Raw genomic sequence first — 25,345 nt, forward strand, 5'->3', positions numbered from 1 at the left:
TAACGAGAAGAGACAAAGTCTTGTAAAAGAAATAATTCTTCAAACCACTCAACATTTTAAATGTTGAGCAACTTCCTCTTTCTGAAAAATGCCAACACAAAGATGTATTGGGACTATACATCCACAAAACCATGTGAGTTGCTGGCTGAGTAAGAGGATACAAACTGCAGTAGTTTGGTATAATCAAAATAAGCCACATATGTCTTTGTAACTAATAGAGTGACGCTAGGGATGAGCTGGTACAGAGAACTGCGTTGATTCAAAGGAAATTTAAACAAGGCTGGCACTGTTTAGATTTGTATTATGGCAAATCCTAACAGCTCTAGATCTGGATCACTACCTAAACATGTAACATAGAGAATGTCCTTGCCTCAAAGACCTTACAAACTAAGGAGATAAGTTGATAAGTGAAAGTAACAAAATGTTAGGAAGACCAATCGCTTCTTGCAAGCACCTTTGTGGTTTTCTGTAGGGAGGGCTACGTTATTGTTCTAAGAAGGCTACTCATAGTTCTAAACTTTGCAATGAATGCCAGGGTAATCCCCCAGCACACTGGCTTCCTCTGCATCAGCTGATGTCCACTCCATCCCTTTTTCATCCTGCTGGCGTGAGTGAAGGAGGGAGGGATGCAGTCAGCAAAGAATGGATGTCTTAAGGAGATTTGGGTAAATGAACTACTCTGTTTGCTGCTGAGGTTTTTACCTCTTTTTCAGGCATCGTTTCTGCCTGGTCATGATGCTGAGCAGACTCATTAATGCTGGGTTGGGGCTCCTTTGGCCTCCTTAATAGCTACCCTGAACAGAATTGTTGTACGAAAAATCATGGTCAAAACAACTATCCTTGGAGACAAAAAACTCCAAACCTCTAAATAAACATGCTAACTCCCCTCATGCATGCCCCAAAGAGTCAAATGTGCATAAGAGTACATGAGATCAAAGGTGGGGTAAGACCTGGGTTCTCAAATGAATTGCCTATAGCTTTTAAACCTGCAGAACTACTCTGTGTTATGTAACCTATCCCTTGAATCTGCTTCTGTACTGCATGATTGGATTATAGCTGATGGGGGGCACTGACCCCATGACCTCCCCTCCACCCCAGGGAAGGGTCGAGACGACTGCCTCTGCCCCAGCAGCCACCTCTCTCCACCCCTGCTTCGCCCTTCCCCTCTCCTCTCCTCTCCTCTCCTCTCCTCTTCTCTTCCCCATCCTTGTTCCACCCCTGCCTCTTCCCCGAGTGATGTGACCCAGGAGACTAGCTGTGGGGGAGTGATCTTGCATCCCGCAGTCTCTGGCAGCGACAGGGGAAGTGGAGCAGTGGGGTCCCTTTCTCTGCTCCTACAGCTGCATCATTCCACTTCCTGCTGGTGAGTGTGGGTACAGTCCCTCCCTTCCCCCGCGCAGTGCACCCAAGTGAACTAGGGCTATGTTGCTGCGGTTGCCCTGCCCTGCCAGTGAGTGTGTGGGGGGGACCACACCTCCCTTCCCGAGGCTCTGGTCCTGCCGGCTGCTGGTTGGTCCCTTGCCTGGCTTGCCTGTGGTGTTGGGAAGGACATGTGCCCTTCATGTTCCCCACACATTGTCTAGGGTAGCTAATGCCATTCCAGTTTGTAAAAAAGGCTCCAAAGGAGATCCTGCAGCTGATACAAAAATACTCAAAATAGTTAAATCCAAAGGAGACTGTAAAGGGATCTCTCAAAATTAGGTGACTGGGCAACAAAATGGCAGATGAAATTCAATGTTGATAGTTGCAAAGCAAGGTATATTGGGAACCATAATACAAACTGACGGGATCTAAATTAGCTATTATGACCCAACAAAGAGATTTTGGAGCTCTCTGAAAATGTCGGGGTGGTCAAAGAAGCCAGCACCTGTAGGAAGGGGATAAGCAATAAAACAGCAAATACAGTAAAGCTACTGTATGAATCAATGTTATGCTTGCACAGTTAAGACTGCATGCAGTTCTTGTTGCCCCATCTCCAAAAAGATAAATTAGAACCGGAAAAGAGAAGGACACAAACGTAAGGGCAGGGAACAGCTTCCATATGAGGAGAGATTGAGAAGACCGGGACTCTTCAGTTTAGAAGAGAGATGATGGGGAGAAATAGGATGGTCTATAAAATCCTGACTATGTGGAGACCAAATACAAAGAAGTCCTGTTTACCCCCCTTAACATAACACAAGCACTAGCTGTTGCCCGATGAAATTAATAGGCAGCGGGTTTAAAGCGAAGGAAAGGAAGTATTTCTTCACACAATACACAGTCAGCATTTGGAACTCATTCCCACGTGGGGTGTGAAGGCTAAAAGTGTAACAGAGTTCAGAACAGAATTAGGGCCATTTGGCACGATGGTCAGGGATGCAACTTCATGCTTAGTTTGGCATTCCTAAGCTTCTGACTGCCAGGTGCTGGGACTGGACACACACGATCGGATTTCTTAAAGATTGTCCTATTCTGTTCGTTCCCTTCGATGCATCAGACATTGGCTGCTGTCAGATGAGAGGACACTGGGCTAAATGGGCTATTGTTCTGACCCAATGTGGCTGTTCTTAGGCTCTTACCTGCCCATAGTACCATCCTCTAGCTTCAATATGGTTTGCATTTCCAATAAAGATCAGTCCATTTTCATCCAGAACGTATTCCTGTCGTGCATCTTCATTCGCTACGTAGACATCATCACCTGAAAGCTCAAAGTTAGATGTGCTGTTGCACCTATAATCGAGGACGCTGTAAGAGGATTCCTTTTATCTTATTGAGTCATCAGATGAACACGTTCAATTAATTTATGAATGAATGATTATACAGCAGAGATTTATCATCACTCCCTACAAAAAGGGTTAATATTTTACCCAGTACAGTGAGAGAGGTTGCAGCTCATTTATGTTCCAACTTTCTCTCGATCCTGGAGTTTCAATCTTGCTTGTTTACAATGTTTTCTTGCCCCTTATATTTTACAGTTGATTACATATTTGCATTATCCAGTCATATGTTAATGTCACATTTGTGATTATTTCCTGTAAACCTGCAAGATACGTGTTCCTTCCATACTGTTCCAGTCTTGGCAGCATGAAGCTCTTTTGAGAGTAATTTTCCATTCTTTCTCTTAGCCAAACTATGCAAAGCTTCATTTCTTTCTTTCTTTCTTTCTTTCTTTCTTTCTTTCTTTCTTTCTTTCTTTCTTTCTTTCTTTCTTTCTTTCTTTCTTTCTTTCTTTCTTTCTTTCTTTCTTTCTTTCTTTCTTTCTTTCTTTCTTTCTTTCTTTCTTTCTTTCTTTCTTTCTTTCTTTCTTTCTTTCTTTCTTTCTTTCTTTCTTTCTGTTTTGCTTATAGTTTATAACTTGCTATTCAAATATCATAACATATTTTGCTTAACAGGCACATTTCTTATTTTTTTTATATCACCTAGCAAGTATGTGGTTAAAAACTACCTTAGGCAGCTGTATAAATAGAGTAGAAATCTTAGATACAGTTCCAGTGCTTTCAGGAGGGCACATTCTAAATTAATTCAATAAGCTCAAAGCCACCTAAACCTTTTTTTATTCCCTTGATGTAACCCAGTATTTTGTGAGTTCTAGGCCTTTCTGGCAACAACATACGATAAATTTCAGCCGAAGTCAGGGTTGTTTTTTGGCTTTTCTGAGTTAGTGGATCTACTAATGCAAGGAATACATCTGATTGTTACATCTAGTCATCTGAATATGGGTTTACCGGCAAGCTTATGCCCTAATAAATCTATTAGTCTTCATGGTATCACAGGACTCCTTGTTTTTGGTGTAGACCAGGCCTGAATGTTCCCTCTGTTAATTTCACTTCACTGCTTCTTGGTTATACCCTTGCCTACCACTCTGAGGTCACTCTCCTTTGTTGTTTTTGACTATAAGAAAGCTCTCCCTGGGTTATGAGGCTTTTTGTCGTGTCTTCTGGCAGTGCAGTGGCAGGTGCTTCAGAGGAGGAAATGAAGTGATCCATCCCCTGCCATCCACTCACTCTGAGCTTCTGGCAGTCAGAGGCTCAGGGATGCTCACAGCATGGGAATGCTAATAGCCAGTGTTGGACCTATTCTCATTGAACTTATCTAATTATTTTTGAAGAGTTCTAGTTTTAGCCCTCACAACCTCCGCTGGCAATGAATTCCATGGGTTGACTATGCATGATGTAAAAAGTACTTTTGTTTGTTTTTTATATCTGCTACCTATTAATTTCACCCATGGTTCTTGTGTTGTTTGAAGGAGTAAATGTCACTTCCTATTCACTTTCTCCTGACCATTCATGATTTGATAGGCTTCTGTCCTATCCCCTCTGGTTAAATGTGTTTTCCAAACTGAACAGTCTTTCAGTCTTTTTAATCAGGTGGAAGCTGTTTCATACCCCGATCATTTTTGCTGCCCTTCTATGTATCTTTTCCAATTTTAATTTTGTCCTGGGGCCTTAAGATGGTGGCTTTCACAAGGGAAGGAAAAAAGGAAGACTCCAGTCCCCTTCAATCCTGTCTTATCAGGGTAAGGAACCAATGAGCCCTGGTGAAGAAAAAGGACTGACTACTGATTGAGGCCAGGGAGGCCAAAAGACTATGGAATTATGCCCTCCATCAATAAATGGACTCCTGGTACAAGAATTAAGCCAAGAAACTACACAGTGCTGCCAAGTCTCGCAACTTTGTGAGTCTTGTGATAGCTGGGCTTTTCTTAAAGCCCCAAGTGACAGAGTGAAGTGATTGAGAGAATCTTGGGAATCTCCACTTTCATTTAAAAAAAAAGAGAGAGAAAACCTGGCTAACATGAAGGGAGTCATCTAAAGGCTCAGAAACCACAAGACAGTTTCAAAAGAATACAAAAATGTACTTTTAAAGTCAACAACACAACATGATTATAAAGCTTTTTGGGCCTTGACCCATATTTTTGAACACTTAGCTAATGGCAGTGCTGGGTACAAGCTGGTATTTTAGCTACATGCCTGAACTACTGGATCTGTGGAGGGCTGGAAGACAGTTGTTTCTGGACTGGTTTTTGTGTTTTTTCCCATATGGGGAAAGTCTAATTTTAAGGCTGGTCAATAAACTTTGATCACCCATTGTCACGTTACTGAATTTGAGGGAAGCAGCCAGATCACTGCTGCACCCATGGGTGGGGGTGTTGGCCCCAAAAATGGTATAAAAGGGGCCATGTGGGGTGTTGAATAGAAGCTCACTGTCTGCTAATCCTATGTACGCTAGTTATGTGACTGTATAATGTCTGTGTGTGGAGTTAGGAATCTGTAATCTGTGTAGATAGTGAATATTTCTCTGCATGTGGTTTAGCATTGGGCAGAGCCTGGCCTATGGACATGCTAATTAGCGAGGCCCTGTGGGACAATGGCACTCAATGGGCCAAGGACACACAGAATGAGGGCTGACACCTGAGGGCTGCCAGCAGGGAACACAGGGATAGGCCGCTGGCCAGGTGACCTGCTGCAGCCAAGAAGAGACCAGGAAGGAGGGATAAAGATGCCATGTGGTCGAGTCCATCTTGGTACTCAGCTCAGCCCTTCATCCCAGAGGCAGCAGTGCAGGGATCAAAGAGCCAGGAAGAACTGTGGACCCATCCTGATCCTAGGATGCGCAACAAGGACTTTTAAGCCAGCAGCTGTAACATCTCTGCTAGAGCCTGCATCGAGAACTGGGAGATTCGGTGCATGTAATGTACTATCCTTTAACAACCTTACTCTCATGCTTTTCTTTATTGTAATAATAAACCTTTAGTTGTTAGATGCTAAAGGATTGGCCCAGCATGATTTGTGGGTAAGGTCCAGAGGGTAAATTGACCAGGGATCTGTGGCTGGTTTCTTGGAACCGGACAGGACTTGTTCGGGGTAGGTGGGATTGGGTTCTAAGACCCCCAACTGGTATATGAGGCCCGGGGCCATCTGGGGCACGGATATTGCTGGGGTGTCGGAGGGGTTTTGCTCGGGAGGCTTCAGGCAGGCAGCTGAAGCGCTCTGTGGGACTGGTTTGTGGCCTGTTAGGAGAGGTCACCAGTCTGGGGGCTGTAAGGAGCCCCGGATTTGAGCAATTCGCCCTGAGCGGACGCCCTCAGCTGTGCCTAGACACGGCCCGGTCCGTCTCACCCATCTACAGGAAAAGACCCAAGCAAGGCTTCCCTTAGCAATGCTGGTGCCCAGTGCAGCCCAGCATCTGCACACACCTCCTGTGGAGGAGACACTTTGCAGGGAGGGCCTGGCCCCTCTCGCTGGAGGAGGGCTGCAGGGGTAGAATGGGAAGGTTGGAGTATCACCTGCAGCCTCAGGGGAGCAGGCAGGAGGCATTGGCAGTGGTGAGTGGCGTGAGCCTGCTGGCTGGAGGAGTCAGGAAGAGCAGTGGGTGAAGGAGAAGGGGTCACTCTTTTCAGGCTGGGAGTGTGGCTACTCGCAGCTCTTCTTGAGTCCTCCAGCCTGGTGAGTGGCAGCTGGGCACAGCCCATGGGGAGGGGAAGAGAGCGGCGGGTGGGGGTGGGGGTGGGAGACTAGCTACAGGAGCCAGCCTTAATAAGATGAGAGGCTGCTGCTGCAGTGCTGGGTTTACTAGTGCAAAGACCGAACTGGTGTTGCTTTTATGGTAACTGATGCTCTATCCCTGGATGTTGCTGAGATGCAGAATAGCAGAGGGGGAGCCGTGTTAGTCTGAATCTGCAAAAGCGGCGCGGAGTCCTGTGGCACCTTAGAGACTAACCGAAGTGCTGGAGCATCTGACGAAGTGGGTCTTTGCCCACGAAAGCTTATGCGCCAACACTTCGGATAGTCTCTATAAGGTGCCACAGGACTCCTGAGAGGCAGAAGCTTTTCTATTTACCATGAGGAGTCTCTGCTGATGTTAAGGCTCCGTCCAGCACTGTCATAGTATTTATCAATACTCAGGTTTCCATCCGCATCATGGGCAGAATTGAAGTTTGTAATCAAACGTGTTGGAATTCCCAAACATCTCAGGACTGAAACACAAAAATATACAGCAATGCTCCAGCAGTCCTATTGCAAATGTTTAAACATTTCTCAGCCACTCCAGACTGACCAGTTTGACTAGCTGCCACTTGAACACTGTTTCCTAGCCTAGAATGAGCCATTTGGTGTTTTGTAGGGTATTTCTGCACTGGAGCTAGAAGGTGTGAATGGCAGCTCGCAGCATACCCGTGCTCTGATCAAATGTGCCAAAAGACGTGTAGATGAGTTTGTAAAAAAGGCTCCAAAGGAGATCCTGCAGCTGATACAAAAATACTCAAAATAGTTAAATCCAAAGGAGACTGTAAAGGGATCTCTCAAAATTAGGTGACTGGGCAACAAAATGGCAGATGAAATTCAATGTTGATAGTTGCAAAGCAAGGTATATTGGGAACCATAATACAAACTGACGGGATCTAAATTAGCTATTATGACCCAACAAAGAGATTTTGGAGCTCTCTGAAAATGTCGGGGTGGTCAAAGAAGCCAGCACCTGTAGGAAGGGGATAAGCAATAAAACAGCAAATACAGTAAAGCTACTGTATGAATCAATGTTATGCTTGCACAGTTAAGACTGCATGCAGTTCTTGTTGCCCCATCTCCAAAAAGATAAATTAGAACCGGAAAAGAGAAGGACACAAACGTAAGGGCAGGGAACAGCTTCCATATGAGGAGAGATTGAGAAGACCGGGACTCTTCAGTTTAGAAGAGAGATGATGGGGAGAAATAGGATGGTCTATAAAATCCTGACTATGTGGAGACCAAATACAAAGAAGTCCTGTTTACCCCCCTTAACATAACACAAGCACTAGCTGTTGCCCGATGAAATTAATAGGCAGCGGGTTTAAAGCGAAGGAAAGGAAGTATTTCTTCACACAATACACAGTCAGCATTTGGAACTCATTCCCACGTGGGGTGTGAAGGCTAAAAGTGTAACAGAGTTCAGAACAGAATTAGGGCCATTTGGCACGATGGTCAGGGATGCAACTTCATGCTTAGTTTGGCATTCCTAAGCTTCTGACTGCCAGGTGCTGGGACTGGACACACACGATCGGATTTCTTAAAGATTGTCCTATTCTGTTCGTTCCCTTCGATGCATCAGACATTGGCTGCTGTCAGATGAGAGGACACTGGGCTAAATGGGCTATTGTTCTGACCCAATGTGGCTGTTCTTAGGCTCTTACCTGCCCATAGTACCATCCTCTAGCTTCAATATGGTTTGCATTTCCAATAAAGATCAGTCCATTTTCATCCAGAACGTATTCCTGTCGTGCATCTTCATTCGCTACGTAGACATCATCACCTGAAAGCTCAAAGTTAGATGTGCTGTTGCACCTATAATCGAGGACGCTGTAAGAGGATTCCTTTTATCTTATTGAGTCATCAGATGAACACGTTCAATTAATTTATGAATGAATGATTATACAGCAGAGATTTATCATCACTCCCTACAAAAAGGGTTAATATTTTACCCAGTACAGTGAGAGAGGTTGCAGCTCATTTATGTTCCAACTTTCTCTCGATCCTGGAGTTTCAATCTTGCTTGTTTACAATGTTTTCTTGCCCCTTATATTTTACAGTTGATTACATATTTGCATTATCCAGTCATATGTTAATGTCACATTTGTGATTATTTCCTGTAAACCTGCAAGATACGTGTTCCTTCCATACTGTTCCAGTCTTGGCAGCATGAAGCTCTTTTGAGAGTAATTTTCCATTCTTTCTCTTAGCCAAACTATGCAAAGCTTCATTTCTTTCTTTCTTTCTTTCTTTCTTTCTTTCTTTCTTTCTTTCTTTCTTTCTTTCTTTCTTTCTTTCTTTCTTTCTTTCTTTCTTTCTTTCTTTCTTTCTTTCTTTCTTTCTTTCTTTCTTTCTTTCTTTCTTTCTTTCTTTCTTTCTTTCTTTCTGTTTTGCTTATAGTTTATAACTTGCTATTCAAATATCATAACATATTTTGCTTAACAGGCACATTTCTTATTTTTTTTATATCACCTAGCAAGTATGTGGTTAAAAACTACCTTAGGCAGCTGTATAAATAGAGTAGAAATCTTAGATACAGTTCCAGTGCTTTCAGGAGGGCACATTCTAAATTAATTCAATAAGCTCAAAGCCACCTAAACCTTTTTTTATTCCCTTGATGTAACCCAGTATTTTGTGAGTTCTAGGCCTTTCTGGCAACAACATACGATAAATTTCAGCCGAAGTCAGGGTTGTTTTTTGGCTTTTCTGAGTTAGTGGATCTACTAATGCAAGGAATACATCTGATTGTTACATCTAGTCATCTGAATATGGGTTTACCGGCAAGCTTATGCCCTAATAAATCTATTAGTCTTCATGGTATCACAGGACTCCTTGTTTTTGGTGTAGACCAGGCCTGAATGTTCCCTCTGTTAATTTCACTTCACTGCTTCTTGGTTATACCCTTGCCTACCACTCTGAGGTCACTCTCCTTTGTTGTTTTTGCTTTTCATGGGTTTGTAGCCTCTTATGAGTTCCCCTCAGCTAAGTGGTACACATGTGTAGCCAGCTCTTGAGATTGGGTACTTTTTCTTAAAGCTTCTGGATACCTGTAATCATATGAAAATCTAAGCTTTCTGTTTTTTTTAAATAACTTCTTAGGCCTCATGGTTGCAAAGAAAAAGCTTTAAAATATGGCTCCCTAAGGGTACTAATTTTAGAATGCAAATATATATATATATTTAAATTGCTATTCTAAAGATCTCATGAGTAAAGAAATTTCATGGGTTTTGAGAGGAAGGAATTGACTTATGACTTTTGAATAGTTGAGGTTTGCCATATTGTATTTCTTAATCTTTCTTCACCCCTCCAAACCCTTGATTAGTTTTGTTAACTTTTCTGAACTCTTCATTTTTCAATTTATTGTATTGTGCTGGCCACAGTTAAATGCAACAGCATTCCAGCTTTAATTACACAAGAGCTACAAGCAAAGTGATTGTGACCTTTCTGTCCGGTGATGTGATGTCTTTACATGTGGGGAGAGGACCGAGAAGGGGTGTGAGTCTAGGCACATGTGTAGGGTTGGATTTTTATTTGTTTATTTTTCAGCAAAAGTGCAACAATTAATGGCTTATTTGTCCTCTATTAATATTTTCTGAACCAAAATTAGGGACACATTAGCCACACCCCGTGTCCCCAGTTAGTCACACCCCCTGCCACAAGAAGTCCCACCCCTGGAGGTAGTACTCCCAGGGTCAGGATGGACACATGACCTTAACCAAAAGAAGGCCGAGGGGGGACATGATTGCACTTTTTAAATATATTAGAGGGATGAATACCAGGGAGGGAGAAGAATTATTTAAGCTTAATACCAATGTGGACACAAGATCAAATGGATATAAGCTGGCTAGTAGGAAGTTTAGACTAGAGATTAGACAAAGGTTTCTAACCATTAGAGGAGTGAGGTTCTGGAACGGCCTTCCAAGGGAAGTAGTGGGGGCAAAAGATCTATCTGGTTTCAAGATTAAACTAGATGGGTTTATGAAGGGGATGGTTTGATGAGATAACATGATCTTGGTAACTAATTGACCATTCATTATCAGTGGGAAATAGGCCAATGGAGGGATGATAGGAGTTACTATAGAGAACTTTCTGGGTGTCTGGCTGGTGAGTCTTGCCCACATGCTCAGGGTTTAGCTGATCGTCATATTTGGGGTCGGGAAGGAATTTTCCTCCAGGGTAGATTGGCAGAGGCCCTGGAGGTTTTTCGCCTTCCTCTGTAGCATGGGGCACGGGTCACAGCTGGAGGATTCTCTGCATCTTGGGGTCTTCAAAGTATTTGAAGGCTTCAATATCTGAGATCTAGGTGAGAGGATTATTCTAGGAGGGGTGGGTGAGATTCTATGGCCTGCACTGTGCGGGGGGGGTCAGACTAGATGATCATAATGGTCCCTTCTGACCTTAAAGTCTATGAGTCTAAGTAAAGGGTGTTGTGTGACCCTTCTAAGAACGCCTCCCACCGTCCTACCAATAGGGAGGAGTTTGGCCCCCACAGAACACCCCTCATGAATTTTGTCTTGTGTGCCAGTATTGCATCCATGTGCACTTGTTCTGCTGTGTGCCACTGTGGCACTCACATTAATAAATATCTTCCAAACCTCTCCCCTTTCCCTCTGCTGCCAGAGTGGTCCCCTGGCAACTCCCCTCCCCTCACTGCATCTGCTCCCCTGGTGCGTGCTGCCCCCCACCCTCACCCTCCTCTGCTGTCCTGACTCCTGCTCTTCTCACTCCCCTCAGCCCTCATGGCACCTGCCCCACTCCCCTGCACCAGCCCTTCTCTAGCCATACTCTGATCATGTGTAGCTACCCCTCCCCATCCCCTCTCCTAACACCTACCTCTATTCACCTGCCCTGCTTCTCTCCTCTGTCCTTGGGTGCCTGTCCCTCCCCTCCACATGTCTGCCCCTCTGCTTCACCCTCAGAATCCCCTGGCACCTGCACCTTCCCTTAGCCCTGCACCCTCCTGGTGCCTCCCTCTTCCCTCACTGTCCCTGCCTTCCTTACCCTCCTGGTGCCTCCCCCTTCCCTCACTGCCCCTGCCTTCCTTACCCTCCTGGTGCCTCCCCCTTCCCTCACTGTCCCCTGCCTTCCTTACCCTCCTGGTGCCTCCCCCTTCCCTCACTGCCCCTGCCTTCCTTACCCTCCTGGTGCCTCCCCCTTCCCTCACTGTCCCTGCCTTCCTTACCCTCCTGGTGCCTCCCCCTTCCCTCACTGTCCCTGCCTTCCTTACCCTCCTGGTGCCTCCCCTTTCCCTCACTGTCCCTGTCTTCCTTACCCTCCTGGTGCCTCCCCCTTCCCTCACTGTCCCTGTCTTCCTTACCCTCCTGGTGCCTCCCCTTTCCCTCACTGCCCCTGCCTTCCTTACCCTCCTGGTGCCTCCCCCTTCCCTCACTGTCCCCTGCCTTCCTTACCCTCCTGGTGCCTCCCCCTTCCCTCACTGCCCCTGCCTTCCTTACCCTCCTGGTGCCTCCCCCTTCCCTCACTGTCCCTGCCTTCCTTACCCTCCTGGTGCCTCCCCCTTCCCTCACTGTCCCTGCCTTCCTTACCCTCCTGGTGCCTCCCCCTTCCCTCACTGTCCCTGCCTTCCTTACCCTCCTGGTGCCTCCCCCTTCCCTCACTGCCCCTGCCTTCCTTACCCTCCTGGTGCCTCCCCCTTCCCTCACTGTCCCTGCCTTCCTTACCCTCCTGGTGCCTCCCCTTTCCCTCACTGCCCCTGCCTTCCTTACCCTCCTGGTGCCTCCCCCTTCCCTCACTGCCCCTGCCTTCCTTACCCTCCTGGTGCCTCCCCCTTCCCTCACTGCCCCTGCCTTCCTTACCCTCCTGGTGCCTCCCCTTTCCCTCACTGTCCCTGCCTTCCTTACCCTCCTGGTGCCTCCCCCTTCCCTCACTGTCCCTGCCTTCCTTACCCTCCTGGTGCCTCCCCCTTCCCTCACTGCCCCTGCCTTCCTTACCCTCCTGGTGCCTCCCCTTTCCCTCACTGCCCCTGCCTTCCTTACCCTCCTGGTGCCTCCCCTTTCCCTCACTGCCCCTGCCTTCCTTACCCTCCTGGTGCCTCCCCCTTCCCTCACTGCCCCTGCCTTCCTTACCCTCCTGGTGCCTCCCCCTTCCCTCACTGCCCCTGCCTTCCTTACCCTCCTGGTGCCTCCCCCTTCCCTCACTGTCCCTGCCTTCCTTACCCTCCTGGTGCCTCCCCTTTCCCTCACTGCCCCTGCCTTCCTTACCCTCCTGGTGCCTCCCCCTTCCCTCACTGTCCCTGCCTTCCTTACCCTCCTGGTGCCTCCCCTTTCCCTCACAGCCCCTGCCTTCCTTACCCTCCTGGTGCCTCCCCCTTCCCTCACTGTCCCTGCCTTCCTTACCCTCCTGGTGCCTCCCCTTTCCCTCACTGCCCCTGCCTTCCTTACCCTCCTGGTGCCTCCCCCCTTCCCTCACTGTCCCTGCCTTCCTTACCCTCCTGGTGCCTCCCCTTTCCCTCACTGTCCCTGCCTTCCTTACCCTCCTGGTGCCTCCCCCTTCCCTCACTGTCCCTGCCTTCCTTACCCTCCTGGTGCCTCCCCCTTCCCTCACTGTCCCTGCCTTCCTTACCCTCCTGGTGCCTCCCCTTTCCCTCACTGCCCCTGCCTTCCTTACCCTCCTGGTGCCTCCCCCCTTCCCTCACTGTCCCTGTCTTCCTTACCCTCCTGGTGCCTCCCCCTTCCCTCACTGTCCCTGCCTTCCTTACCCTCCTGGTGCCTCCCCCTTCCCTCACTGCCCCTGCCTTCCTTACCCTCCTGGTGCCTCCCCCTTCCCTCACTGTCCCTGCCTTCCTTACCCTCCTGGTGCCTCCCCCTTCCCTCACTGCCCCTGCCTTCCTTACCCTCCTGGTGCCTCCCCCTTCCCTCACTGTCCCTGCCTTCCTTACCCTCCTGGTGCCTCCCCCTTCCCTCACTGCCCCTGCCTTCCTTACCCTCCTGGTGCCTCCCCCTTCCCTCACTGTCCCTGCCTTCCTTACCCTCCTGGTGCCTCCCCCTTCCCTCACTGCCCCTGCCTTCCTTACCCTCCTGGTGCCTCCCCCTTCCCTCACTGTCCCTGCCTTCCTTACCCTCCTGGTGCCTCCCCCTTCTCTCACTGCCCCTGCCTTCCTTACCCTCCTGGTGCCTCCCCTTTCCCTCACTGTCCCTGCCTTCCTTACCCTCCTGGTGCCTCCCCCTTCCCTCACTGCCCCTGCCTTCCTTACCCTCCTGGTGCCTCCCCCTTCCCTCACTGTCCCTGCCTTCCTTACCCTCCTGGTGCCTCCCCTTTCCCTCACTGTCCCTGCCTTCCTTACCCTCCTGGTGCCTCCCCTTTCCCTCACTGTCCCTGTCTTCCTTACCCTCCTGGTGCCTCCCCCTTCCCCCACTGTCCCTGCCTTCCTTACCCTCCTGGTGCCTCCCCCTTCCCCCACTGTCCCTGCCTTCCTTACCCTCCTGGTGCCTCCCCCTTCCCTCACTGTCCCTGCCTTCCTTACCCTCCTGGTGCCTCCCCCTTCCCTCACTGTCCCTGCCTTCCTTACCCTCCTGGTGCCTCCCCTTTCCCTCACTGTCCCTGCCTTCCTTACCCTCCTGGTGCCTCCCCCTTCCCTCACTGCCCCTGCCTTCCTTACCCTCTTGGTGCCTCCCCCCTTCCCTCACTGTCCCCTGCCTTCCTTACCCTCCTGGTGCCTCCCCCTTCCCTCACTGCCCCTGTCTTCCTTACCCTCCTGGTGCCTCCCCCTTCCCTCACTGTCCCTGCCTTCCTTACCCTCCTGGTGCCTCCCCCTTCCCTCACTGACCCTGCCTTCCTTACCCTCCTGGTGCCTCCCCCTTCCCTCACTGACCCTGCCTTCCTTACCCTCCTGGTGTCTCCCCCTTCCCTCACTGTCCCTGCCTTCCTTACCCTCCTGGTGCCTCCCCCCTTCCCTCACTGTCCCTGCCTTCCTTACCCTCCTGGTGCCTCCCCCTTCCCTCACTGTCCCTGCCTTCCTTACCCTCCTGGTGCCTCCCCCCTTCCCTCACTGTCCCTGCCTTCCTTACCCTCCTGGTGCCTCCCCTTTCCCTCACTGTCCCTGTCTTCCTTACCCTCCTGGTGCCTCCCCCCTTCCCTCACTGTCCCTGCCTTCCTTACCCTCCTGGTGCCTCCCCCTTCCCTCACTGCCCCTGCCTTCCTTACCCTCCTGGTGCCTCCCCCTTCTCTCACTGCCCCTGCCTTCCTTACCCTCCTGGTGCCTCCCCCTTCTCTCACTGCCCCTGCCTTCCTTACCCTCCTGGTGCCTCCCCCTTCCCTCACTGCCCCTGCCTTCCTTACCCTCCTGGTGCCTCCCCCTTCCCTCACTGTCCCTGCCTTCCTTACCCTCCTGGTGCCTCCCCCTTCCCTCACTGTCCCTGCCTTCCTTACCCTCCTGGTGCCTCCCCTTTCCCTCACTGTCCCTGTCTTCCTTACCCTCCTGGTGCCTCCCCCTTCCCTCACTGCCCCTGCCTTCCTTACCCTCCTGGTGCCTCCCCCTTCCCTCACTGTCCCTGTCTTCCTTACCCTCCTGGTGCCTCCCCCTTCCCTCACTGCCCCTGCCTTCCTTACCCTCCTGGTGCCTCCCCCCTTCCCTCACTGCCCCCTGCCCCCTTTCCCTCTTTCTCCCTCATGCCCACCCTCTGTCCCAGTTCTCCTCATGTCCCTCTGTGCCGTCATGCATGACTTGCTCTATCCCCTGCCATCCTCATGCCCACCCCTCCTTTCAACCCCTCTTCCCCCAGCACCCATTGTCCCTCCCTTCTTCCAGCATCACGCTAACCTCTCCCTTCTCTCACCCCAACTGACACCTTCCCTCCCTTCCCCCACCTGCTCTTTTCCTTATTGTGTCCTCTTGGCCTCCTGGCATTTGTCTCTCCACCACCCTGCCCCTTTCTTCTCCTGCCCTGACCCCTCCCCTCAGTACAAGCCCCTTCCTCTCTTCACCTTGCCCCTTCCCTCCCCTTGTGCCTTCCAGTTTGCAGAGCTGGAGCCTGTGGTCTGGCCTCAGAAGCTCCTGCAGCCCCAGCCCTAGCTGCTCCCAGGTGGGACTGCTTGCTGGGCCTGGAGCCAGAGCTACCCATGGTGCTATTTTTAGTGCCACAGTCCCGTCCCCGTGGGTGGCCTTGGCTCCAGCTGGAATCAAGAGACAGCCAAATGAAATGTGTTCCAGTGAGGCTACCTCAGCTGGAACGCACTTCGCACAGCTGCCGCTGGGAGCCGGGGCTGCCGCTGGGAGCCTGCACTGTGACACTAAAAATTGCTCCACAAATGGCCCCCGCTCCAGTCGCAGCACCTGCCAAGCTGAGCATGCCTCGCCCCACAGTGCCCCAGTCGGGCTCTGCATGGCTCCTGCTGGCACTCCAAGGCAGCCCGGAGGAGAAAGAGGCAGGGCTGCTGGACCAGGACTCCGTGCGGCAGTCCTGTGGAGGGACGGGATAGATAGAGGAAGGGGCTGTGTGCCACCAGAAGCTGGCTCAGCTGCCTTATGCGCCCTGCTGGGGGGAGGGAGAGGAGGCTGCTGCACCATGCTGGTGTCCCTATCAGGTAGTAAAATGTCTGGTGGGGCTTTCCGGGACATTTCACTACTTCATGTGGCACTGGTACAGAGCATTCAAATTCAGGACAGTCCCGGAGAAAACAGGATGTATGGTCAGTGTACTTACTGTCCCCTCACCCCATCTGCTCCCCTGGTGCCTACTGCCCCCCACCCTCACCCTCCTCTGCTGTCCTGTCTCCTGTTGTACTCACTCCCCTCAGCCCTCGTGGGACCTGCCCCACTCCCCTGCACCAGCCCTTCTCTAGCCATACTCTGATCATGTGTAGCTACCCATCCCCTCTCCTAACACCTCCCTCTACCCACCTGCCCTGTCTCTCCCCTCTTGTTGCCCATCTCTCCCCTTCATGTGTCTGCCCTTCTGCTTCATCCCCACAATCCCCTGGCACCTGCACCTTCCCTTAGCCCTGCACCCTCCTGGTGCCTCCCTCTTCCCTCACTGTCCCTGCCTTCCTTGTCCTCTTTCTCCCTGGTGCCCACCCCCTCACCACCCTCTGCCCCAGTTCTCCTCTCACCCCTCTGAGACTTGCTCTATCCCCTGCCATCCTCATGTCCACCCCTCCTTTCAACTCCTCTTCTGGCATCCACTCTTCCTCTCTCCTCTTCTTCCCTCTCGCTCCCATTGTGCCCCCCTTCTCCCACCTCCACTGGTACCTTCCCTGCCCTCTTCCCTCCTGCTCTTTTCCTCTTGTCTCCTGTTTGTCCCTTGGCATTTGTCTCTCCATCACCCTGCCCCTTTTTTCTCCTTCCCTGTGCCCCCTCCCCTCAGCACAAGCCCCTTCCTCTCCTCACCTCCCTTCCCCTTAGTTCTCCCTCTGCCCCTTCTCTCACCTTCTGCCTTCCAGTTAGCAGGGGCTGGAGCCCATGGTCCAACTCCAGAAGTCCCTGCAGCCCCGGCCCCAGCTGCTCCCAGAGTGGGACCATGTGCTGGGACTGGAGCGGAGGCCATGGTGCTATTTTTAGTGCCACAGTCCGGGTCCTCGTGGGCGGCTCCAGCTGGAGTCAAGAGGCAGCCTCACGAGGCCCATCCCGGTGAGGCTGTCCTGACTAGAATGCACCTCATGCAGCTGCCACTTGGCTCCAACTGGAGTCAGGCTGCCAGTGAGGACCCAGACTGTGGCACTAAAAATAGTTCAACAGGGCCTCCGCTCCAGTCCTGGCACCTGCTGAGCCCAAGCACGTCCCGCCCCTCAGCGCCTGAGCTGGGCTCCACATGGCTCTGGCCGGGGCTTCAGGGTGTCCTGAAGGAGAAGGAGGTGGGGCTGCTGGACCAGGACTCCATGCAGCAGAGGCAGCCAGGTGGTGGGAGGGAGGAGGAGGAGAGAGGAAGGGGCTGAGAGCCACCAGAAGCTGGCATGGCTGCCCTACACGCCCTGCTGGGGGGCAGAGGGAGGAGGCTGCTGCGCCATGCTAGTGTCCCCATCAAGTAGTGAAGTGTCCGGTGGGGCTTTCCAGGACATTTCACTACTTGGTGGGGCACTGGGACAGAACATTTAAATTTGGGACAGTCTTGGAAAAATCAGGGTATATGGTCAGTGTAATTCTAGTACAGCGTCCTCTATTGGTATCCAAAATACTGAAGCTGCCTAATTGTAGTATGAGGGCCTGCAGGCTGTGATGCTTGGGGCTCCCTCTCTTCAGGGGGGTGAGCCAGTGCTGGTGCTCCAGCCACTGAGTGGTGGAGTGCAAGGCTTGCTGCCTCCTTCCCCACATTGTGGCACCAGTTTTGCTCTGCTGTGTGGGAAGGAGGAGCGCCTCTAAGCCTCATGGGCTGGATCCACGTTAGCCACAGGTTGCATCCGGCCCGTGGGTGCTGCCTGGCAAGCAAAGGATGAACAGCAGCACAGGGAAGCTCTAACTCTATGCAGTATCTATAGTCACTTTTAGTTGTAGGAATTGCAGCCAGTGGGAGCATGGGGTGGGGGTCAGTTGCCTGCAAATGCATGGCTATATGGAGCCACTTGCACCCTCTCCTCCCCGATCTGTGCTAGGTATTGTCCCATCTGCTACCCCTTCCTCCTGCCCAGAACATTCGCCCTTTGCCCCATCACTCATCCCCACCCCTCCAACAAAATCTACTCCCCACCCTCCGGCGACCTAGATGGACCTCGCGCCAGCCTCAGGGTATATCACATCCACTGACTTCCCCATGTCCCCAGAGCCAGTTACTACATCATAGAAGCTAATCAGATTGGTCAGGCACGACTTGCCCTTGGTGAATCCCTGCTGACTATTCCTGATCACTTTCCTCTCTGCCAAGTGCTTCAAAATGGATTCCTTGAGGATCCCCTCAGATCTTACATATTTTCCCATCATTACTGCTTCCCACCCCCACTGAAAATATTCCAAATATAAACCAACGCTCCCCATCCTTTTGCAGTCTAGTATGGTTAAATGTCTATAACATTTCATGTCTAATATTTTGCTGCCCTAAATGACTGTTGGAGAGCTGCCTTCCAAATATTGATTTTTGTAATGTGTGAAATATAAAGACCCTCTCTCCACTCATTAGACACTTCCTTAGCATGACTTAAATCCTTCTCTTCACTATGACTAAGCAGCAATTCCTTCTCCCTTGCGCCTCAGCAAACCACGGAAATTGTTTGGCGACACAGCGTGTGCATCCTAAGTATTATTCTTTAATTATTATTATGGCACCTTGCAAAGTATTCTGGGCTAATTAATAGTTTTTTTATCCTGACTCATTCACTGGGATGGCCTCGAACGCAGATGCCTAATTACTGATGTGGTGGCCACTGCTCTGTAATTAGAGGAGGAAGCTGTTGCTAATTCTGCAGTCATTTGTCTTGATCCTCTCCCTTGGCTTGGGTCGGTAAGAATAATTCCCTTAAAATAAGGAGCCTAACTCAAGCCTTGAAATGTACAGCTCTCTCATCGCTTATTTGCCAAGACCTGAGGTCAGTGCGTGGTGTTTCCTCAGCAAGGCGAGTCTACAGAGGTGAAAAAGCAGAGCTGTGTTCTCCCCAGATCCCTGTGATGGATGTGGGGAAGCACAGGACCCCCATGTCACTCACTCTCCAGGGCGTGGGGGTCCTGGCTGGCCAGCCTTCACCTTGCAGCTCCCTCTGTGAAGGATTTAGGAAGTGCTGGAATCCAGGTATTAACGGAAATCAGAGAGCCTCTAACTCAGCCTAGGCAGCTACAAGCATTTTTTCCATAGATTTTCGCAGCTCTCTTGGCTGTGGAAATCCAGTGTTCTGGGTCCCCTAGAAACATCCTCCTGGGCCTCCTGCCACAGCTATTGACTATTTCACTGGCACGGCTACAACTTGACAGTCAGAGGTTGGATACTTTTTATAGTCAAACCAAATCTTTAAAATAAAAATGAGCTGAGTTTGCTTCCTATAGTAAACTTAAAAGAGCCGGGTTGAGGGGGAAGCTCATTGAGCATGCCGTGAAAGCAAGACAATAGAATTAATACCTTTAGGAGCAAATATCTCAGTTCCTACCTGGACACCAAGGGTTAAAGAGCAGTATAAAGTGCCCCAGGAACCTGGAGGAGACCTTGTTGCCCGAGATGATCTTCAGAGTCAGTTTGTAGCGTCCAATTACTGCATTGGCTGGGCTGCATATTGCAATGTTCATGTAGTCAGGCTCGCTGGGTTCCTGAACCGCACTCCAGCCACTGGCCTTCACCTCGGAGAGGTTAAAGACAGCCTTAGTGTGATGGGCCTCTGAAGGGGATGGCCCTGCCAGAGAGAAGAGGGGACAGCAGCGCTTACCAAGGATGGATACTTACCACTGGGTCACACACAGAGAGGGGGTGCGGGCACAGATCTCTCATGCACAGCAAGAGACACAGGATTACACAAACGTGATACGAGTATCTGTGAGCAGGATGAGGGGGGGCTGACATGGGGAAAGCTGAATCCTCCGTCAGGGGGTTAGCAGAGGAGTTACCTGTTTCTGTGACAAATGCTATTTTCTCCCCCCTCTGCCTTGGCCTGTTGAACCACAAGGCCATCACGAAGGTCTGTCCTCTCCTCATGACCGGCTCTTTGTGGGCATATCTGTCAGTGCAGTGAGAGCTAGTGTTGATGTTCCGTTGCCAGCTGATGTGTGTTGGCGTTAGGTCTGTAAATAAGAGAGAAGAGGTGGGAAAGGGCCAGTATATTTAATTCCCAGAGGCAGAAGTCAGTCACTGGCAGGAGGGACCTCCCTGAGGCTGGAAAAGTCACAGAAGCAGGGATTTTGCTACCAGAGGAAGATTGGGTTGAAGGGAAGATTGCCTGGTGCCGTACCTAAGCCTAGTGGTCAACAATGGCTTGCAGAGCTGCTTGTGCTGCGTTTTCTTATGTTAATCTCACACCCCATGTCATATAATGAAGTCATTAAAAGAAAAATACTGCTACATCATTATCATCCTTAAATGTAAACCACTTTACAGGTGGCATTTCAGAATAGAGAGCTGAATGAACACTAGTCCCTGAAGTTCTAGGAACGGGGAATACTGCCTTTTGGCGACAAAACAGTAGGGGCATTCAAGTTGCAATGTGGCTTTTGCTGGGGAAAACTCCCAGTTTCAGCAACAAAAATTTTCCATCCCTATAAGAGACTTTTGTCTTTTCTTCTCCCTTTATTGTCATCAAAGAGCCAGTGTAGACTTTGCTGTTTGTTTTGTTGACAGGGCTGGCTTCTGCCAGTATCCCATAATGACTGACCTGATTGCTTTGATCAGTGTCTTGATTCCTGCTGCCCTGAAGGCCTGGGACCCTCCCCTTTCAAAGCTCCGGGAACTGTCTGACAGCTGAGTGAGCTGCTCCATGTGGGAAACAAACAAAGAGCAAATCATTGGAGTGCTCTTGTTCTGCCCTGCAAGGAGCACAGCAGCAGGCAGACTGCTGCAGGGGGATGGATACAGGCACCAAGCTGCTCTGACGTTCCTCAGCACGGAGAGCTCACAAAGCTACTCCTGATGCCGCTCCTGGCAGCTGAAGAGGGAGAACTCAGAGGGGATCCCAGGATGGGCAGGGAGCGGCTTTGCCTTCCCACAATGCTGCCCTGTGGGATACTTAGCCACAGTGCACTGCTCACTCAGTCGATGATGATGCCTGCAGTGTTCACGTGATCTACGGACAGGGAACACGTGTGAACACCCTCTGGTGATTTTTGTTTTCTCGACTTTTCGGTGTTGGCATAAATGTCAACAAAACTTGGTAGTGTAGCTGTGGCTGAAGGAAGGTTTCAAAACTTCTCAAGATAATTAAATCCAAAGCAGATTGTAAAGCGCTTCAAAAGGATCTCGTAAAACCAGGTGACTGGGCAGCAAAAATGCAAATGAATTTTCACCTTGATAAATGCAAAGTAAGGTGCATTGGAAATCATCATCACACCTATACATACAAAATGATGGGGAAATTAGCTGTTCCGACTTGAGAGAAATCTTGGAGTCACTGTGGGTAGTTCTCTGCAAACATCCACTCAATGTACAACAGCAGTCAAAAAAACAAACAGAATGTTAGCAATCATTAAGAAAGAGAGAGAGAATAAGACAGAGAATATCTTATTGCCACTATATAAATCCATTGTATGCCCACATCTTAAATACTGCATGCAGGTGTGGTTCTGTCATCTCAAAAAACGATATCTTGGTATTGGAAAAAGTTCAGGAAAGGGCAACAAAAATGATTAGGGATTGGAATGGCTGCCATATAAGGAGGAATTAATAAAACTGGGACTTTTAGCTTTGAAAAGAGGAGACTAAGGGGGATATGTTAGAGGTCTATAAAATCATGAGTGGTAGAGAGAAAGTAAATAAGGAAAAGTTAATTACTTGTTCCGATAATACAAGAACTAGGGTCATCAAATAAAATTCATAGGTAGCAGGTTAAAAACAAACAAAAGGAAATATTTCTTCACACAATGCACACTCAACATGTGGAACTCCTCGCCAGAGGATGTTGTGAAGACCAGGATTTTAATAGGATTAAAAAAAGAACTAGATAAATTCTACTCAATGGCTATTAGCCAGGCTGGATAGGAATGGTGTCCCTAGCCTATGTTTGTCAGAAGCTGGGAATGGGTGACAGGGGAGGGCTCATTTGATAGTTACCTGCTCTGTTCATTCCATTTGGGGTGCCTGTGATTGGCCACTGTCAGAAGACACGATCCTGGGTTCGATGGATGTTTGGTATGACCCAGGATGTTATAAGAGGTACACAGGTTTAACAAGGAGTAGTGGGATTAGATAAAGAAGCTAAATATAGAATATAATTTAGGCTGAATAGCTGGAAAAACTTAACAGTTAGGCGCCAGAAGAGTCTACTGAGGGAAAAAGTTTTAAAAACTAGGTTGAGCACATTTCTTTTTTCTCTCTAATTAGAAGATGAAGACCTCTTCTTAGGGTCCAATTCACTGTTGTCCTACACCTTGATTGGTCATTTACACTAGTTCAAAGTAGGTGTAAAATGCCAGTGTTCCAATTTGTAGTATATTAATGACTATGAAATAGTATGAATGATTCCATGGGTTGGAGGGCAGCAGTTGAAACCTTAGTTTCTACAGTCTGCATGATGGACACACACAAGTCTACCCTAGGACAGCTGGCACTGAACAGAGCTCTTGGCACCAATGTTCCTTCTAATTTTTTTCATCCATGTGTAAAATAAATGTTATGTACACCAAGGCATGTGCAGAGGTGCACCACTAGTAACAACACATGCTGGCAGCGGTGGAGGCTGTCAGAATTCTGCTAAATCAGCTGGGCGGCATTTGAATCACTCTTGGCTGGCTGCCCGAGCGCTCAGCTTCCAAGGAGCATTGCCGGGCGTCACTGTAAACTCCTGTGAAGAAGAATTGGGTCTTGCATAAGACCTTGTGCAGGCCTTTTGCACAATTTCATCCTTTAAGAACATTTCCTAACACTGTAGATTTGAACCATCTATTTTGCAAATATGGCTGACAGTAATAACAAACCATTTAAAAATGCAGCCCAGTTGTAAAGTACAGTGCAAAACGCCCTCTGAAAGAAGCCATCTAGGCAGACACTTCCAGGAAACGTCTCTTAAGAAAACAGTCTAAAGGAAGTCATTAAGAGCCCGAAGAGCACTCAGATTTCGCAATGAACTCACCTGCCATTCTCTCTGTGTGTGAGCTGTATATATCTTCTACTTTAGTTCCTCAAGGAAATCTCATCCACACTAATAACAATTATCAGAGTGTGCGTCTGTCATCTAAAATCCAGCGACTGGTGAGGTGCTTGGCAGTTGTAACTGATGCTGGTAAACTTATAAAAAACAAATAGACGCTTTCTATAATTTATGTCAGTGTAATGCCAATTTTCCTGCTTAGCGTGGGGTGTAACTGTGGGAAGAGAATGCTGGGCATGCCCTGATTAAATTACATTGCGGGATGAGGAAATCGTGATGAGGGAAGGGGGGAATATGAGCCCTGTGGAAGGAAGGAGCGTTCTGTCTTTGGTTTGGCAGCAAAGTATATGATACATATATTGTTTGCAAAAAGCTGGTTTTGTACAATGCTGAATGTCCACCTGGAACAAGTTTATAACTGCTCTGTCTGCTGTATCTGCTTTGGGAATAACTACAAGTTGTCACTCCAATTTTCTATCATATAGATTTGGCTAGCACCCATCACTACAATATGCAATCACTTCTAAATGCAGGAAATAAAGTATTATTTGTGGGGAAATAGCTCCTGTCAGCTCCAGCAGCCTTTTCTTAGCTCTTCTTAAAGACCTAACAAGAAAGCTGTCTGCTTTTTCAGTTTCAAAGATTAAAAGCGAGGAGGAAACAGGACAAATCACAGGAATTATTTTTCACACTAAGTTGATAACTAAATTACTTCTTAGATGATTTCCCAGAATTGTTTTTAGAAATCTCCTTGTTTAAATAGAATCATGTTTGAAAATCTCCTGTAGTGGAAACTGCTAACTATGTTTTTCTCAGTTGGAGCCCTAACCTGATGATGTAGATTAGAATTCATAAAAATGGATCAAATTTGACTGTGGAGGAAATCAGGAGGCTTCAAAAGTTGAGGGCAGCTTGTTTATTTCAGTTCTTTAATCCTTAGATTAATAAACATTCATATTCCTAGAAGCTTCAATATCTGTTTGAACCTTTCTATTTTATCCTCCAAAAATGATCGTTTCAGCATTCAATGTAGCCCTCTGGACTTGGTTCAAGAAGAGGGACATTGCCTACTTTCCACATACATAACCCTCCCAATAGTCCCAATGCTTCCTTATCTCTGCTGAGATTTGGATTTCAGAGAGTCCTCCTTTTGTTGTAACTGGTTGGAGTTTAGGCTGTTCGGACTCTCAAAACTCCCACTGGGAACTCCCTTGAGCTCCTTTGATTGCTGCTCATGGAGTTCAATCAATTTTCTCCTCCCCTTCTGAGATTCACCCTTCTTTATATCCATAAGGGCCGCAGGGTCACTTAACTTGGACCCAAGACACAGTCTAAAAATAGACATCGACCAGTTCTAATGCTCAGGTACTCCGTACTCAAAAGTGCAACATCTTAACCAGTTTTCCTATTATCTCTGGAATATGACTCTCATGTTTTAAGCCTTGTGTGTATTACTTACAGCATTCATTAAATCACATAACATTTTTCTGCATCAGCTCCATCTACCTCATTGGCAATTGTAGGCCCCCAACTGTGGTGTTCACCAAGACACTATAAATCTCTTAAACAAAAACGACCCCAATCATAAAAAGACAATGACCATCCTACTCCTTCATTCACTCACCACTCTTAAGCATTGGCAGTGGTTTCTGGAATCTCTCTGGAAAACGTCGGTCTTCCAACTAACAGTGTTCATTAAGTTACAGACATTATGTCTCCCTCAGCTCCACCCTCTCATTATGAACAATGGTTCCGGGTATGTTGTACCTGGTTTCCGTCAGTTGTGACACTCCGAAGATGCTGTTTTGTGCACCTTCTCTTCTCCTTGTTTCATAACTCAGAGAATCACCACAACGCTTTACTGCTGCCGTTGTAAATTCCTTGCAATCCATTTCCTCTCCCTTTGTGTGTCTCTCTCTCTCCACATTCTAGTAATGAGAATCATAAAGTTTCAATCTTTGTTTATTTCGGTACTCTTGGCATTTCGGTAAGGACATTCAAGTATGTTAACATTTGTAAAACAGCAGACTAAAAAGAAAACAACCCCACCTCTGCCTTACTTCGTATTTTGGAAGTACATTTGGTACAAGCCTGAGCAATTTGTAAGTTATATTGACAGATGTGCTAGTGTTGACCTTGTGTTTTTTCACCTCTCTGAACCAGTGGGGCCAACAGCCTGGCCAGGCCTCTGGGCAAGGCAGGGC

General features: G+C 48.7%; 1 protein-coding gene across 1 annotated transcript in view; it reads right to left on the minus strand.

Moving 5' to 3' along the window:
- LOC102445996 (protein-glutamine gamma-glutamyltransferase 6) overlaps window positions 1–23,339 on the minus strand; it is a 34,699-nt gene extending 11,360 nt beyond the window's left edge. The window contains exons 1-4 of the mRNA XM_006111067.5: window positions 23,124–23,339; window positions 19,954–20,127; window positions 19,503–19,742; window positions 8,147–8,265 (exon numbers count right to left, since the gene is read on the minus strand). Coding sequence (XP_006111129.3) covers window positions 8,147–8,265; window positions 19,503–19,742; window positions 19,954–20,127; window positions 23,124–23,130 — 540 coding nt within the window. The 5' untranslated portion in view covers window positions 23,131–23,339. The remainder of the gene's footprint in view (window positions 1–8,146; window positions 8,266–19,502; window positions 19,743–19,953; window positions 20,128–23,123) is intronic.
- Window positions 23,340–25,345: the final 2,006 nt, after the last annotated feature.

Source organism: Pelodiscus sinensis, chromosome 17, assembly GCF_052426305.1.
Source record: "Pelodiscus sinensis isolate ZL-2025 chromosome 17, ASM5242630v1, whole genome shotgun sequence".
NCBI classification, from domain to species: Eukaryota; Metazoa; Chordata; order Testudines; family Trionychidae; genus Pelodiscus; species Pelodiscus sinensis.